At 39.8% G+C, this 19,216-nt stretch overlaps 1 protein-coding gene across 3 annotated transcripts in view; it reads right to left on the reverse strand.

Moving 5' to 3' along the window:
• The window catches only part of LOC121403129 (chemokine-like protein TAFA-1), a 321,569-nt gene that overhangs the window by 135,938 nt on the left and 166,415 nt on the right, over positions 1-19,216 (reverse strand). For all 3 annotated transcript variants that reach the window (XM_041590898.1, XM_041590899.1, XM_041590900.1), the window contains exon 3: positions 2,422-2,469. In XM_041590898.1, coding sequence (XP_041446832.1) covers positions 2,422-2,469 — 48 coding nt within the window. The remainder of the gene's footprint in view (positions 1-2,421; positions 2,470-19,216) is intronic.

Genomic DNA, 19,216 nt, shown 5'->3' on the forward strand with positions numbered 1-19,216 from the left:
TTTCTAATACCTCCCAACAAGGAGAATCTATTCAGTGACATAACTAAATGTTAATGGACTCCCAAAGCAAATACATTTTACCAAAAATGTGTGAATTTCCAGCGAAAATCCTGAAATTCGCGAAACGGCAAAAAAATTCACAAAAAATCGTGAAAATCTGAAATTTTCCAGAAAAAACTAAAAAATCGGAAATTGATGAAAAAGTCACTTGCGTAAATTTTTTACGCCGGCAGCAAACCACAGAAATGCACCGCTAATTCGTGCCAGGCAAAAAAAATAAAATAGCTCATTAATTAGGGTCTCATTGGGCCCCCTTTACCTCCTGAACCCCCCCCCGCAGCCACTGGGTCTGCTTCCACTGTAGTTACTCCCCTGAATCCATTGCTGGTACAGGTATGGGATCCTTTATCCAGAAACCTGCTATCCAGAAATCTCTGAATTATGGAAAGGCTGTCTCCCATAGGCTTAATTTTATCCAAATAATTCAAAAATTTTAAAGGATTTCTTTTTTCTCTGTAATAATAAAACAGTCGCTTGTACTTGATCCCAACTAAGATATAATTAATCCTTATTGGAAGCAAAACCAGCCTATTGGGTTTATTTAATATTTATATGCTTTTAGTAGACTAGAAGGTATCATGGAAAAATTCCTTATCTGGAAAACCCCAGGCCCTGAGCATTCTGGATAACAGGTCTCATACCCGTACTTATACAAATAAGTACATTCCCTACTTTATCTGTACTTCTATGGCTGGATGTTTGTTTGCCTTTGAAGGGTTTGGCAAAAACCAGAGGGAATCAAGACATTGCTCTTTTGTGATATGTATAGGGCTATTCTCAATACGTTTTTTTGGGGGGGTTAATCAGTTTGACTCATAGTGATCCACAAATATTTTGGCAAAGCCCATTACACTAATCCAGGGGGCTGAGATTGGGGGCCAAAAGCATCTGAAAATCTGAATTACAGGGATATTATCTTTGCCACATGAACAGCCAGATACAACATTTGGGCAAGTTTGGTTTAAACAATGATGATGATTAATGACTGATATTGATCGATATTAATTGAATCAAATGAACAGATCCATGAAAATCATTTGTCACATAGATCAATGCCATCAAAATTCAAATTTCTTATGTGCATATTGTCAGAGTCATGTTTGGAGGGTTACTGGAGACTATAGGGCACATGTATGTCCTCAAGTGCAGTGAGCAAAGCGTAATGTCAACCGCAATTGTCGCGTCTTTTTCCCATAATGCAGATTTTTTTTCCCCACAGAATTCCAAGTCAATGCAGTCACAAAGGGGTGATGGTCTTGACGCAGTTGTGGTACGCCTACCAATATTGCGTCTGATTCGACAAAAAACGTGCACAGTTGCATTTTGTTGCATCATTTCCGGTGTCGGAGAGTAAGTGTATTCTTTAGGAACAACTGAACTCCGGTGATTGATGCCGGGGCCTGAGGGAACACTGGAACGACCATCTGGTTGGGAGGCAGTGGTAGCTTCAGGGTTTCCCTGCCTCAATAGGTGCAGAATAGTGATGTACGGGCCAGCCCGAAACCGGTGGGTTTACTCGTGGGTCTGCCTGTTCGGACTGGCTACTGCAAAAAATCTTCGGGTCACTCTCTTCCGCTCTCCCTGCCTGTGACCTCACAGTACTAGGTAGGCCCTCGCACACCCTTTATTCAGATAGCCAGCTTACCCCGGTGCCCAGTGTTTGGAGGATACGGCAACTTCCGAAATCCAACGAAGAAAAAACACACCGGCACATGAGGGATGTAATTGCAGGGAAACCCTTGCCAAAACTTTTTACTGCGAAAAGTGCAAATGCAGTAAAAAGTTTTGGCAAGGGTTTCCCTGCAATTACATCCCTCGTGTGCCGGTGTATTTTTTCTTTGTGTGACCTCACAGCGCCAGCTTCCGGCCCGTCGATTTATAGACTAGTGCCTGCCCTGCCCCGCCCCCTACATGACATCACCACGGGGCAGGCACGGGTCTATAAATAGAGGGAGTGGGGCAGGTGGGGGTTGAGGAAAGCTCGAGCCGCACATCAATAGTGCAACAGCGCTCATTTAAGAATGGAAGGGAGGTTGGACTGAGTGGTGCCAACTATGTGGAAGTTCAGAAGTCGAATTCGATACTTTGCCATATTAAACCTGCCGAAGTAAAGCCATTCGAATTTCGAAGTATTTATCACTTCGAAATTCGACCCTTGATAAATCTGCCCCTAAAGGTTAACGTAAAGGTGAACCACCCCTTTAATGAAAGTGGGGTTACACAACTGACTGCAGGGAACTGCAACTGAACATGCGTACATATGGGAACCTTTGTGATACTGTTTTCTCTTTAAGAAACTGCATTGTGTATATTTAATTGCAGCATTGTTAAAAAAAAAGAACAAATATTTCTCATCCATACCTATCTCTCCCAGTTTCCTGTGATTGGGGAAGTGTCCTGAAGTAAATCCTGTAAAACAAATAAAGGAAAGTTACAATCATCCCAAGGCAATGGCATCGTATCGGTGAATGTGTGTTGATGAATACAGGAATAAAGTCATTTTTATCAGTATATTTCCTATTTGCAGATCACTGTTATTGTTAGTAACCTGAAGTCAGGGAGGGTTATTTACTAAAATCCAGATTTATCTCTTTTTTTAAATAAAAAAAAAGTCACAACCAAACTCCAATACATGAATACATTACCTTATTTATTATTAAAAAAAAGTTTGTTTTAATCTGTCCGAGTATAAACTCAATAACATTGAGCAAAAACCCAAATCATAGAATTTTCAGGGTTTTTTCCCTGAATCGCTCGATTATTTTGCCAAAAAGACCACATTTTTGGGATTTTTGCCTGAAATTGTCAGATTTTCAGGCTAATTCCAGTGCAGACCACAGAAACTTTAAAATATAATAAGGACCACTGTTGGGCTTAAAAAATTTAAAAAAAAAACCCTAAAATTTGAGTTTTGCTCAAAAAAGCTCAACCAGATAAATTCTGAGTTTAGTAAATGACCCCCTAGATGTAGATAAAAAAATATTGACACAGCAGCATTGGTTCTGTTTAGGGATGGGTGAATTTTTTCGCCTTGTTTTGCCGAAAAATGACGGGTGGAGAACAGGGAGGAGACATACTGGGAACAGAGTTTAAAGAACAGAGGTATGCGTCAAAATAAAAAGACGTGCGTCAAAATTTTTGCCGCGCTACAACATTTTTTTGACGCCCATAGACTTTAATGGGCGTCGGCGACATTTCGCTGGCGGCGAAGTTTTGGCGAAACTAAATTAAAATTTGCCCATCCGTAGTTCTGTTAGTTGCTCCTCGGGGGCGGGGCAAGGGTGGTGAAGTTGTTTGCAGTCAGCAATACCATTACATGGACTCACCCTAACTGGATGCATCTCCAACTATCATGACATGGTCAACACACATAATTTAGTATAATCAGTTATAAAAAGTACAGTAGAATAAGTACACGTCTGAGTAGTGCCTTAGACCCTGAATAAAAAGTACAGTAATACAAAGGGTAGGCTGTATCACACATGAACCATTAAACCTGGTGCACAAATCAGCCATAAGGGGCTGATTTACTAAAACTCAAATTTATCTCAGTTTTTTCTGAAAACAAAGGCATCCTAACTCCCTTCCCCAAATAGAACTTATTTATCAACTTATTTATCAATAATTTTTTACTAAAAAAATCGGAGAGACAAAACCTCACAACAAAATAGAGCGTTAATTCTCATCGTACAGTCGACACTCCGAAAACATGATTTTATCACATTTTTCCCACGAGAACTTGACTTTTTAGGAACGAAAACCCAATGTTATTGGAATATCCATCGCAGATCACAATGTCAAGAAACAAATTCAGATACATCTGCCATTGACTTCTACATGACCTTGACAGGTTTGAGATGGAGTATTTTCGGATTCTAATTTTTAGCATCTTCGGGATATAATAATTCTCTAAAAATTTGAGGTTTTTTTCCCTCTAAAAATTCAAACTTTACTCTTCAAACTTGGCTTGAAAAAAATCAAGGTTTAATAAATGGGCCCCTAAATGTAACTTCAAAAAAAAAAAAAATCAACCATACCAAAAGGACAGAGGTATCTCAGTGCTCAATGGTCCCTGAGCTCCTATCTCCTGATTTTGGATACATTTGTGATTGTTTTGTGCACCTAAAAACATTTCATATTAGCTATTGCCTATCATTTCTATTACTATATTGTGTTAACACATCCTTTACTATGACCCAGGATGCAGGAGGTAGAGCAGTATGAGGTGCAAAAGCAGAGACGGGGTCTCACTGTACCCCGCACCAAGTGTTAAAATGAAAATCTGGCACTAGATGGAGAGTGCATTAATGGTGGACACCAGGCAGTCTTGTCCTAAGTCCCTCTTGCAGTCTGAAGGTGCTTTCTAAGTTATGCAGCTCAATGTTGTGCAAGTTAGGGGACAGGTAGGGAGCATGTGTGCAGAGCAGAGTTCAGGGTCAAACTGGGCCATCCATGGCCAATGAAGGGCCCTCTTCCAGATGCCTGGCATCCCACCTAAACCCCCCATCCGCACGTGGCTCTTCCTTACCACAGCCTCCTTTTCTCTGGGTCTGGGGTGTGGGAGAGGCCACGTACCAAGTGGGGGTAGGGGCTGGGTTGCCCACAAAGGTTTTTATTTCCACCGGCAGAGTGAGCAGCGTTTGCACCCCTTTATTACATTTTTGCAGCCCTATACTTTCTAAATGACCCCTCTTGGAAACTCAAGAGACTTTCACATGCCATCAAGGAGGTGGATCTTTATACATTTTTGCTTTCACTTGTTGCCCCTAAACACCTAACAACTGACAAAGAGCCAAGTGGAAACCCAACATGCATGTCTTAATTTACATAGGGAATGACTGCAGTACCCCTTTCTCACCTGAGGTGGTGCCCTCCAGCACCAGCAGAACAACTTCGCTATATTTGATTTCTAATGCAGATGCAACATTAACGTTTAACCAGAAGGCCATGAACTGCGCTGGGCTCCATGTTCTTCTGACTCGGATTTCTTTAGATCATTGCTGAAACTCAGAATCTGTGACACTTGGAGGTCAGCTACTTGTTAAATTTAATCTTGTCAGACTCCTTTATTTCACTCTGTACATGTAGAACTCTACAAATTTAGGTATTTGCACAAAACATGAAAAAAAAGGCTCTACATCCCCCTTGGAGAGCAGATGGAATTCTGCCAAAATGTAACAAAAAAAGCTTCAGAAACGAATCTTAGTGCTTTTAATATTAGAAATAACACAATAAACCTGTACTTTACGGTTTGTTATTTCGTCGCCCTCAGGACTCGGAAAAACACAAAAAACAAGACTTCAGAAATGGTTCATGGAATGTGTGAATTCAGTAATGAATCAGAAACCGCAGTAAATGAAGTTGTATCAAGAGACAGGGTCAGGTGTGACATTGCAGAGATCAAAGCAAATTTGCGTGGCCCTAAAGGGATTCTGTCATGGGAAAACATGATTTTTTTTACAAAATGCGTTAATATCACTCCTATAGCAGAATCCAGTATTAAAATCCATTTTTCAAAAGAGCAAACAGATTGTTTTAATATTTAGTCTTGAAATCTGACATATTGTTAGTTTCCCAGGTGCCCCCAGTCATGTGACTTGTGTTCTGATAAACTTCAGTCACTCTTTACGGCTGCACTGCAAGTTGTATCACCCTTCTCTCTTTCTCCCCAGCAGCCCATTAGGAGACCAATGGGAAGGAAATATAATAACAGTTCCCTGACACGAAAGGGGATTGGCAAAGGGGACTTTGGCATTTCTTCTATGTGCAAAGACGTGTCAGCAACAGACTGGAGATCCAATGCCCACACAGGTTGCTGTCTCAGGGGCTCCACCCACTTACTGGCCCTCACCCTAGCTGCAACCCACCTCTGTCAGCCCACCCACCTTCTCTATTCTTCTTGAAGCAATGCAATCGGGGGGCAGTAATGGAGGTCAGGGAGCAGCACAGGGAGTGGGTTTTAGTCGGTGGTTCCCACTGGATTTTTTTCCCAGTGTTTTTCGCCGGCCCAGTCTGACACTGGGAAGGGTGCATGGCAAATTATGGCCATTTTGTACTTTTCATCCTGCCTTGCATATAGTTAATGACCCCTGTATGTTCTTTCAGTGTCTCTGTAGGGTTTTTCTTGGTTCTGCCCAACACTCCAAAAACATACTGGTAGAATTGGCTCCTGATTACCGTAAATTCACCTTAGTGTATGAACCCATGATAGGAACCTTAGATTGTAAGCTCCACTGGGGCAGGGACTGATAGGAACAATGTATAACTCAAGTGATGGGCGAATTTCTCCCGGTTAGCTTCGGCAAAAAAATTGTTAATTTCCCTCAGAATTCGCAAAACGTCAATAAATTTTAGAAACACAAATTTTTCCGTCTGCGTGAATTTTGACACCCGCATCAATTTGTGTAAATTTTTTTACACCGGTGGATTTTCACGAATTTATTCGCCGGCGGCGAAAAGTGGAAATTCGCCGCAAATTCTTGTCTGTATAGATGCTGGGTTTCATTTAGAAGGGTTGAACTTGATGGACTTTGTCTTTTTTCAACCCAATTTAACCATGTAAATATGTAAAATGCTATATCTATAAATAAAGTTTAATAACAAACACATTCTCATTTTGACATTAACAAGAATACTTTAGTTCCTGGGTCCCATGGCAAATGCCCTCTCCGCTCCTTTCTTAAAACCACCCCCAGCAATAGAGAAGGGACGGAATGTTCTGGGCGACATCTTGCTGTCACATTAGCTTCTCTTTGGGGACCAGAGCATCACCGATCTGAGGTCTGATCACAATTCAGACTGTTAACAGCGGACAAACAGCCTGCAATGATTTCACGAGTGCCCTTATCTGTTCAATTACTTTGAGACAACATTATTTTGTGTCCTTGACACTATCTACAGTGTATTCCCTTTCCCTGCTTTATAGTGATTGGCAGCCATTATTTTGTTTTTTGTTTTTTTTATATTTAAACTTGGACAATTCTCCCTAGAGAGAAAGCATTGTTGTCTATTGTCTTTTAAAGTGACACAGGCATCCCTGGTATTTAAAGTTAACTTTAAGGAGCACATTTACTTTACTAGTTCGAGTGAAGGAAAAGAATAAAAAAAAGTTTGAATTTCAAATGATTTTTTTGGCTACTTCGACCATCGAATTGGCTACTTCGACCTTCAGCTACGACTTCCAATCGAACGATTCAAACTAAAGATCGTTGCACTATCGAAGTACTTTCTCTTTAAAAAAAACTTCGACCCTCCTACTTCGCCATCTAAAACCTACCGAACCTCAATATTAGCCTATGGGGAAGGTCCCCATAGGCTTTGTAAGCTTTATTTGGGTGAAGAAAAATCGTTCGAACGAATTGCGGTAAATCCTTCGACTTCGATATTCAAAGTCGAAGGATTTCACTTCGGCAGTCGAATATCGAGGGTTAATTAACCCTCGATATTCGACCCTATGTAAATCTGCCCCTTAGTGTGTTAGCCAATTCTAAGCAACTTTTCAATTGGCCTTCTTTATTTGTTTATTTTTATAGTTTTTGAATTATTTGCCTTCTTCTGAATCATTCCATCTTTCAAATGGGGGTCACTGCCTTTATACCCTGCCAGTTCCCTATTTCTACCAGTTTATTGTATGAAAAACAAGTGTAAAGATGAAATCTGGTAAATTCCTCCAGTTTGGCTTTTCACATAACTTTTAGTATATTATAGAATGGCCTATTACTGTATAAGCAATTTTTCAGTTATTCTTCATTATTTTTTTTTTTTTTTACAGTTTCTTTTGGAACTATTTGCCTTCTTCTGATGACTCCTTCCAGCTTTTGAATGGGGGTCACTGACCCCATCTAAAAAATACAAATGCTCTGTAAGGCGACACATTTATTGTTATTGTTATTTTTTTAACACTCATCTTTCTATTCAGGCCTCTTCTATTCATATTTCAGTCTCTTATTTTAATCAGTGCATGGTTTCTAGGGGTAATTTTGACCCTAGCAACCACATTGCTGAAATAGCAGATGGAGAGCTGATGGATAAAAAGCAAAATAACTCAAAAACCACAAATAATAAAAAATGAAAACCAATTGCAAATTCTCGCAGAATACCACCCACTACATCATGCTAAACATTGATTTAAAAGTGAACAAACACATTAAGGTATAGTACAGGTATGGGACCTGTTATCCAGAATGTTTGGGAACTTGGGGTTTCCGGATAATGGATCTTTCTGTAATTTGGATCTTCATACCTTAAGTCTTCTAGAAAATCATGTAAACATTAAATAAACCCAATAGGCTGTTTTTGCCTCCAATAAGGATTAATTATATCTTAGTTGGGATCAAGTACAAGCTACTGTTTTATTATTACACAGAAAAAGGAAATCATTTAAAAAAAATTGGATTATTTCTCTAAAAGGGAGACGGGCATTCTGTAATTCGAGAGCTTTCTGGGTAACGGGTTTCCGGATAATGGATCCCATACCTGTACTATTTTTAATATATATATATTCTTTATCCTTTCCTTATTCACTGATTTACACTTAACCCACGGGGTTCCTAAATATAGCCTAAGTCCCCAGAAACCCAGACGGAGGCATATCACACACACACACACACCTGGAAATATTCTTCCTTGGAAAAACATATTGCTTCCTATTATAAATAAAACATTTACAGCAGTAATCCCATCAGTGTTTCAGCTGCAGGGACGTGCAGAGCCTTATAAGTCTGCTGCTCTTCTCTGCTTCTGTTCGGGACTAGTTAATAATCAATGGGCTGTATAGAAACCATGTTATAGAATAATGAAATGTGCTGGGAGCACCCCGCTTGGAGGGACCTGTGTCACACATACAGTAGCTCTGTTCAGTCTCGTGGGGCAGGAGACAGAGATACACCAGCAGAAACAGCCTCTCCTGGGGTAATAGGTCTCATATTGACTTAAAGGGGCTTGTCACTTTAGGGTTAACTGTCAGTATGATGTAGAGAGTGATATTCTGAGACAATTTGCAATTGGTTTTCCTTTTTTATTATTTGTGGTTTTTGATTTATTTCGCTCTTTATTCAGCAGATCTCCAATTGACAATTTCAGCAATCTGGTTGCTAGGGTCCAAATTTACCCTAGCAACCATGCATTGATTTGAATAAGAGACTGAAATATGAATAGGAGAGGGTCTGAATAGATAGATGAGTAATAAAAAGTATTTGTATCTTTACAGAGCATTTATTTTTTACATGGGGTCAGTGACCCCCATTTAAAAGCTAGAAGGAGTCAGCAGAAAAAGTAAAAAATAAATAATGAAGAAAAGATCTTTCTATGTGTACGTGTATGGCCAGCTTAAACTCGTTTTTAGAACCCCCCCCCCTTAGCCTCTTGACACATTAAAATCTAGTTATGGGGTTTCAGTATTTGAATCTTACATTACTGACACCCTTATTACAAGGTGCAATGCTGCAGTTCAGTCACGTCGGGCTTTTCCATCCCAGGAGATACATATCTCTAAGCTTCTCCTGCGTGGAATGGCTCTACATGGCCATTAAGTAAGCAGAATACATTACAAAGGCGCATCCTCCCCTAGGGGAAAATAAGAGAAGTCTATACAAAAGAATAAATGAGACAAGGCAATAATAATGGAATATACGCTTGTGTAACACTGGATCTCACCCGGATTTTCATAAATGCTAAACTTTTCTTTCTGAGCTTTACAGGAACAAAGAACAATGAAATGCTATTCATCTGCCCAACATTATAATGGACCTTTCACTAAACGGTGTCTACATTAATTTTCTGTTTGTAATGCTCTCTGAGATGTTTGCAGTTTTAGACTGCTAATACCAGGTTTTAAGTGCTGCAGCTCTCTTTGAAAGTCATAGGGGCAAATTCACTAAACACCGAAGCGCCTAACGCTAGCGTGAAATCGCCAGCATTGGGCATTTTCGTTAATTCGCCGATTCACTAACGAACGCTGGCGTAAATTCGCTAGTGTTACTTCGCACCCTTACGCCTGGGGAATTTGCGCAACGGACGTAACTACGCAAATTCACTAACGCACGAATGATTCTGAACGCTACATTTTACGCTAGACTTCCTTCGCCACCTCAGACCAGGCGAAGCGCAATAGAGTAGATAGGGATTGCTTCAAAAAAAGTTCACATTTTTTCTAAGTCCCAAAAAACGCTGGCGTGTTTTCTATATTATGGGTGATAGGCTGAAAAAGATCGAATTTTTTTTTGGGGCTCCCCTCCTTCCCCCCTACATTTCCTAACTCGTGGCAACTTAACTATACAGTGGGCACATGTGTAGGGCAAAAAAAAATTTTTATTTGATGTTTTGAAGGTTTCCCAGGCTTGTGTAGTTCTGCTACATATACTTCCATTGTAACTTCAATTTGGCGCTGTATGCAAATTAAGCATCGCTAGCTAGTAGGCGAATTAACGCTAGCGCAACTTCCCAACCTTACGCTACACCTGAGCGCAACTTCGGATTTTAGTGAATTTGCGGAGCGCTGGCAAAAATACGCCTGGCGAAGCACGGCGAAGCAGGCGCCGGCACAACTACGAATCTTAGTGAATGTCCCACATAGACTTTAACTGACTGGGTCACCCGCAAAATTCCTTAATCCTAGGATCACCGACACTCTTTCAAAGAGAGCTACTAAACTGGAAGCCTGTTGCAGTCTTACCCCCATATGTAATATAAGGCACTAAGTTTGCCCAGGAGCAATAACACATAGCAACCAATAAGATGCTTGCATTTAAACAGGTGACTAGTAAATTCTACCTGCTGATTGGTTGCTATGGGTTACTGCCCCTGGGCAAACCTAGTGCCTTATATTACATAACCCCATTAAACTGCAAAGATCTCAGAAGCCGCTACAAATGGGAAAGCACATTGACTTTTTGAGTTTTAATCCTGGTTAACTCAAGCAGTGAGCCAGACTAGAACACTCTAATGTCAGTATATAGGGGGAGGAACGGGACCACAGATAGATAGATTAAATGACATTTCGGTACCTGGTCAAAGATTGGGTGAATTTGCGCCGAAAAATTAGCGAAATTCGTGAAACGGCGAAAAATTTGCGAAACGGCGCCACGCGTTTTTGACGCCGGTGTCCGTTTTTTCGAAAAAAAACATTTTTGACGCCGGCAAATTTTTGCCGCGAATTTTCGCGGGCGTTTCGCGAATTTATTCGCTGGCGGTGAATTGCGCAAATTTGCCGCAAATTCGCGTCTGGCGGATAAATTCACCCATCACTACAAATATGTACTGACATGTTTTAAAAACTCATTGGTAAAGACCCTACCAGCCCATTGGTGCAACCCTCTACTAATTGTTTTACATACAGTATATCCCTACTGTAATCCTATCATTAGGCCCAGGGTCAAACTACTAAACTTGGGTAGAAGTAGGTTTAACTGGTACAGGACTAACCACCAAATATAAGGAAGCCCCAGGGTAAGCTAGTAGGGTTGGAATAGTTAGAAGACAGCCTCCCCTGGGGAACATATCAAGGAGGCTAGGGCTAGAGATGGGTTTGTGGAAGGATCTGCAGTACAGTTGACAGGCCAAATTTAGGATATGGAGCAGCTTCCTTCACCCTAACTCCTTCATTTGAGGTGGTTGAAGTTGGTTAGTTGAGGTTATATAGAGGGAGTAAGCATGTTATGATAAGGGTGGTGATATTGGTAATTCCAGATGGAGGTTTCCATGGCATGTTTGGAAGAAAACCCATTATAAATGGGGACTGAGTCTCATTGTGGAGTCTTTTGGTGCAGGAGCAAAAGTGGTTTTGGGTGACTTAAGGTTGAAACCGCAATGCCTATGTGTAATGTACTATGTAGTCATTTCTAAAGTGGCCTTTTAAGCCCAATCTGTGGATGAATTGATAGAAGGGGTTTGGGTTTTGAAGGCACATGGCCGGGAATGGGTGTTATGGTAATCGGTGAGCGGGGTGGTCAAGGTTGACTCTGTAATGATTATGAAAGTCAGGATTTAACCAGAGACTTTGCTTTAGCACCGTTTCACCTTCACAGAACTTTCTTCTCATGGAGGATTCATCCGGATTCTTTACATGACACAATGATTAAAAACACCATGCAAATTATGTGATAATTTGCATCCAAGTTGCATTCTGCTTTATCACCTTGATTTTATTAAAGAGCATCTCCAACTTAATTTATATATGCAAAGAAATTAGATTTCGCTGTAATCACTGTTGATGTATTATCCTCGGGAAAAATGGATACACACAATTTCTAAGCAGCGGAATTGTTAAACAGAGCCTGTGAGTCTGAGGATCCTGCACCTGGGCAAGACATCTGGATCAACGGCGTTTACCTTCCGCCTTACTGTTGGGATATTTGGGGTATTTAAGGGTATACTGTAAACTACAGGGGACCTATTATCTGCTGCTCAAATAAATATACATATATATTATTTATATATATATATATATATATATATATATATATATATATATATATAGGTAACTGGACACGTTATCCAGAATGCCCAGGATCTTTCCACAATTTGGATCACCATACTTTGTCTACTAAAAATAAAGAAAACATTAATGAAACCCAACAGGACTGTATTGACCCCAATACGGATTAATTATATCTTAGTTGGGATCACAAGGTATTGCACATTATTATTACAGAGAAAAGGGAAATCATTTTTTTAAAAAAATAACTTTTGGATGAAAATGGAGTCTATGGGAGATGGCCTTTGCATAATTTTGGAGTTTACTGAATAATGAGTTTCTGGATAATGGATTCCATACTTAGGCTTAAAAAATTAAATGGCCAATTCAAACTCATAGAGGATAAGTTACATGTGTTTTGGTGTTATTACACATGATACTGACACTTTATTTATCCTGCTATGTGTTCTGGGGTATTATACATATAATTGGCACTGTATTTATCCTGATGTGTGTTCTGGGGTTTTATACAAGAAATTGGCACTGTATTTATCCTGCTGTGTGTTCTGGGGTATTATACATGGAATTGGCACTGTATTTATCCTGTTGTGTGTAGTGGACTATAATATGGAACTGGGGCTGTATTTATCTTGCCATGTGTTCTGGGGTATTATATTGTACATAGAACTGGCACTGTATTTATTCTGCGGTGTGTTGTGAGGTTTCATACAAGAAATTGGCACTGTATTTATCCTGCTATGGATATTGACACTGTATTTATCCTGCTGTGTGTTCTGGGGTATTATACATGGAATTGGCACTAGCGATGTGCGAATTTATTCGCCAGGTGCGAATTCGCGGCAAATTTGCGCGATTCGCCACCGGTGAAAAAAATTTGCGAAACGCACATGAAAATTCGGCAAAAAAAAATTCTTAGAAAAACGCTGTTTCGCGAATTTCACGCAAAATTTGCGGATTTTTTGGCGAAACGTCGCATATTCGCTCATCACTAATTGGCACAGTATTTATTCTGCCATTTGTTCTGGGGTATTATACATATAACTGGCAGTGTATTTATCCTGCTGTGTGTTCTGGGGTATTATACATGAATTCTCAGTTTATTTTTCCAGCCGTGTATTCTGGGGCATTATACATAGAACTGGCAGTTTATTATCCTGCTGTGTGTTCTGGGGTATTAAACATGGATTGGCAGTTTATTTTTTTAGCTCTGTGTTCTGGGGTATTATACATGGAATTGGCACTGTATTTATCCTGCTGTGTGTTCTGGGGTATTATACATGGAATTGGCACTGTATTTATCCTGCTGTGTGTTCTGGGGTATTATACATGGAATTGGCACTGTATTTATCTGCTGTGTGTTCTGGGGTATTATAAATGGAATTGGCACTGTATTTATCCTGTTGTGTGTTCTGGGGTATTATACATGGAATTGGCACTGTATTTATCCTACTGTATGTTCTGGGGTATTATACATGGAATTGGCACTGTATTTATCCTGCTGTGTGTTCTGGGGTATTATACATGGACATGGCCCTGTATTTATCCTGCTGTGTGTTCTGGGGTATTATACATGGAATTGGCACTGTATTTATCCTGCTGTGTGTTCTGGGGTATTATACATGGAATTGGCACTGTATTTATCCTGCTGTGTGTTCTGGGGTATTATACATGGAATTGGCCTTGTATTTATCCTGCAGTGTGTTCTGGAGTTTTATACATGGAACTGTCACTGTGTTTATCCTGCTGTGTGTTCTGGGGTATTATACATGGAATTGGCACTGTATTTATCCTGCAGTGTGTTCTGGAGTTTTATACATGGAACTGTCACTGTGTTTATCCTGCTTTGTGCTACTGGGTATGGAATTCATGTGTAAAATCTCCACAACACAAAAACCATCCTCTTATACCCAAAATTGGAATCTTGACAAAACCAAACTATTTTATCAGCCATTAATTATATTTTTTCATTTTGTAGAGCATTTGTAAGTGCCAAAACAAGTGAAAGAAATCCTTCCCATGCTAACAGGGAAACATCCCCTTCACTAGTCTCAGTGGATGTTTTTGGACATTCTGTGGCCTCTGAGTTTTTGAATAGTTTTTATAAACTCTGTACATTATTGTATATGTTGATCATTTACCGGTGCCTTCTTTCTACGACCCATCCTGAATTTTTGAGCCTTTCCTTATAAGTGAGACTATCTACCCCCCATGATAAATTTGGTTGTTTCTCTCTGTTCTTTGTCCAGTTCATTTATGTGTATTTTTTTTGTTCTACTTGGAAGCCCAGCACTGAAGTTTTTTCTCTGGCCAATGAATCATACCAAGCCCGACTTATTTGTAATTCCTGTTGTAATTGCTTGAGCAAAACTAGCAGTCAATAAGATGAAACATTTTATCTGTGTCAAAAACTTGCAGGAAGAGATTTCTTTTAATCATGCTATACAAATCAGTAGGACTCTAAAGGAAATATATTTGCTTGGACTAATCTGTATTGGTGGGAATTATTGAGAGATTAAAGGGATTCTGAGCATTAGATAATTAGGGAGCTGTCACAGTTTGTTATGGTAACTTGTAGCAGTTGGTGTTCTGAATATATTGTTCTATTTTATCTTCTGAGTAGGCTGCGCTTCTTATGCAACACAGTCTGTGTTGGTTCAAAGGGTGCCATTTAATTATTACAATGAACATTCTTAATTTTCAATTATCATGGCTCCGGAGAGCAGCCTTTCAGGGGAAGGGTATCTAAAAGACATTTTCTTTCTGTGGCTTCTGAGCAAATGGTAAGAATCAAGTCATCTCCACTTAAGTGTTGACTTTATTAATACTCAGGGTTATAGGCGCAGAAGGTGGGGGGCTATGCTCACTTTTGTGCACAAGGGTGCTGATGTGCTAGGTAACATATGGTAGTCCAATAGCCATTCAGACTTTTGCTTTTATGTTGAAACTTGTAGCAGACAGATTACAATAGCTCATTATTCAAGTACAGGGTCAGTAGGGTAACTTGAAATGACTGGGTCCTACAACAACAAAATTAAAGACTTTCCCCTAAATTCTAAGGAACAAGACCTTTTTCATAAACCCACAGCATTTTGTCCCAAAAATTGGGTGCATAATTCCTTATAAGAGTGTTCCCTGTATAACAGCAGTGTTGTGCTTTTATATGGTCACATAATCTCTCAGTAACTTCTAGGGGCCCATTTACTTAGCTCGAGTGAAGGAATAAAACTTCGAATGTTTTTTTGGTCATTTCGACCATTGAGTGGGCTGCTTTCGACCTTCGACTTCGAATCGAACGATTCCAACTAAAAATCGTTCAACTATTCGACCATTCGATAGTCGAAGTATTGTCTCTTTAAAAAAAAACTTTGACCCCCTAGTTCGCCACCTAAAACCTACTGAAGTCAATGTTAGCCTATGGGGAAGGTCCTCATAGGCTTTGCTATCTTTTTTTGGTCGAATAAAAATTGTTCGATTGATGGATTAAAATCCTTCGAATCAACGATTTTCGTTCGATCGAACGAATTGCGGTAAATACTTTGATATTCGAAGTCGAAGGATTTCAATTTGGCAGTCGAATATCAAGGGTTAATTAACCCTCGATATTCAACCATAAGTAAATTTGCCCCTAATATCCTTATCATTTACAGTAGGGGGTACATTATCCCTTATAATACATGAGTGATACTCAGAGTTCCCTGTATAACTCAGCCTGCAGCCTTGTGCCTTTATATGGTCACAGAACAACCCCTCAGTGACTTCTAATATCCTTATCATTTACAGTAGGGGGTACATTATCCCTTATAATACATGAGTGATACTCAGAGTTCCCTGTATAACTCAGCCTGCAGCCTTGTGTCTTTATATGGTCACAGAACAACCCCTCAGTGACTTCTAATATCCTTATCATTTACAGTAGGGGGTACATTATCCCTTATAATACATGAGTGATACTCAGAGTTCCCTGTATAACACAGCCTGCAGCCTTGTGCCTTTATATGGTCACAGAACAACCCCTCAGTGACTTCTAATATCCTTATCATTTACAGTAGGGGCTACATTATCCCTTATAATACATGAGTGATACTTGGAGTTCCCTGTATAACTCAGCCTGCAGCCTTGTGCCTTTATATGGAAGAGAACCCCTCAGTGACTTCTAATATCCTTTTAATACACAAGAGACATGAATATTCTGTAAATGATATGCTTATAAACGGTGCTTAGTGATGTCATCGATTATAATTGGAACTAAGTCATTTCTGTCATTTTCATGACTCACCGAAACTTGTGTATTATATGTTGTGTATTGTGTATTAGAAGTCACCTTGGAGTTTTAAGCCTTCGGCCTCATGCTTTTATATGGTCATGGAACTGGTCGGTAACTTATAATATCCTTATATTTTACAATAGGGGGCACTTTATTCACTATTTATCAATAAGGGGGATGCTGCATAGACAGCAGGATAAGATCGACTGGTGAACTTATTCACATTCAGAAAAGCTCAGCACTTAATGGTCTCAGTCAAAGAGAAGAAATCGTTTTATCACTAACTGGGATTTACATGCTCCGTAGGTTAAGCCAAGCCGCACACTCATCTCTCTGTTGATGGAGGGGAGCGCAAGGTCAATAAATGTCTAAAGAACATGTCAAACATTTTGTGTGTTAACAAGCAGTTAATATGAAGACAAACACGTAGCCATGTTCGCGAGGCTTTATGCAAACGTGACAATCAAACACGCTCCTAAGCCCCCTGTTTACTTTAGGTCTTTGAGCAAAGCCAGCTTAGAGTAACAGTTATAGAAATCCAATAAATCCCTTGCACCTCGGCCTCGGCACACAAAGGAAGAATCCGTACGACAGTCTAGAAATGGCTGAAGCGCGCATCCTCGAGAAAAAGTCAGGGTGAAATATAGGCCTTTTTCTAAAGTGAAATCATCTTGAAATATCATTGGGATTCCATGATCTATGGCGAGAAGCCCCTAAAAAATAATTAGGAGGGAGATGGGAAAAAATGAGAAGACTCAAAGCTCCTTCAGACTGTTGCACACGGATGCAGATAATGACCGGCATTCTGCTGAGAAACACTCAAGCGCTTGTAATAAATAAGTTGCAGTCGGATGTGAGTGGGGAGGCAAGAAAGATATAAGCGGCTTCCGTCAAAAGGGTTTTAGCAGCCGAACAAGAGTGATGGATGAGTTTCCAAGAAAGAGCGTCGGTCAGGGGGAAAAACAGCATTTGACGAAAACAACTTTTCAGCTGTTGGATTATTGCATTTTAGGCAATTGGATTGCGGCTAGCAAGAAATGGGAAAAAAACAGACTGAATCATGTGCAGATGGGGTGAAAAGAGGAGCAGAAATGCGATTATATAACACAGTGTTCAGCCTGGTGCATTGGAAGAGACAGGGGGGACTGGGTTCAATATTAGCAGCTTTATATTAAAGTCCATATACCACTGCAAGTGTAATGTGCCCGACTTTCTTCCCAGATACGGATGCGCATAAAGGCTTTGATTGATCAAGGCAGTGTAACACAAATCCACTTCAACTCTCGAGCTTTTTATTCCTCTATATAGTAGGTAAAATATTAACCCAAGCAGATTTCATGTGGAAGTGGAGTGAGTAGCACTAATTCAAACCCATACATTGCAGAGATAATGTTAAATATGCGCCCCTAGTTGGGGCCCCCAACTGCAAAGCCTTCACCGGGGATACTGGGATTTACAAATTAACAACAGCTATAAGTTCCATGCAGGATGCGGCCACTTTGCAGAGAGATTCGATTAAATTGATAAACCGAGCAGCAAATGAGGTTCAATGTTGATAAATGCAATGCTCTTTGATAGAAATTACATTTTTATACACTAAGAGGCACATTTATCAAGGGTCGAATTTCGAGGGTTAATAAACCCTCAAATTCCACCCTCGAATTTAAATCCTTAGAATTCGAATATCGAATTCAAAGGATTTAGCGCGAATGCTTCGATTGAACGATCTTAGTAAAAATCGTTCCAATGATTTGAATGATTTTAAGCGATCGATCGAAGGATTTTTATTCGATCAAAAAAAAAAAAAGAAAAGTGCTGAGGAAGGTCCCCATAGGCTAACATTACACCTCGGTAGGTTTAAAGTGGCGAGGTTTGTAGTCAAAGTATTTTTTAAAGAGACAGTACTTCTACTATCGAATGGTCGAATAGTCAAACGATTTTTATTCGAATTGTTCGAATCATTCGATTGAATTCGATCGGATTTGACCCATTTGATGGTCGAAGTACCCAAAAAATACTTCGATATTCGAATTTTCTTATCATTCGAATCCTTCACTCGAGCTTAGTAAATGTGCCCCTACGGATAGTTTTTAGGGGGTGTCCTAATTGAGAAAGATTTTGGGATTTTGTGGATGACAGCTTGTGTAACACTAAGCAGTGTCATGATGTGGCCACTAAAGCAAATAAAGTTGTGTCTTGCATAAAAAAGGTCAAGGGATGAAAACCTAATTATGTCTCTTTATAGGTCCCTGGTGAGGCCTCATCTAGAGTATGGGGGCAGTTTTGGAGTCCAGTCCTTAAGAGGGATATAAATGAGCTGGAGAGAGTGCAGAGACTAAGTACAACTAAACTGGGTAGGGGGATTTAATTTATGAGGGTAGACTGTCAAGGTTGGGGTTGTTTCACTGGAGAAAAGATGCTTTTGAGGGGACATGATTACTCTTTACAAGTACATTAGA

The sequence above is a fragment of the Xenopus laevis genome, chromosome 4L (genome assembly GCF_017654675.1).
Source record: "Xenopus laevis strain J_2021 chromosome 4L, Xenopus_laevis_v10.1, whole genome shotgun sequence".
In the NCBI taxonomy this organism is placed as follows: Eukaryota; Metazoa; Chordata; class Amphibia; order Anura; family Pipidae; genus Xenopus; species Xenopus laevis.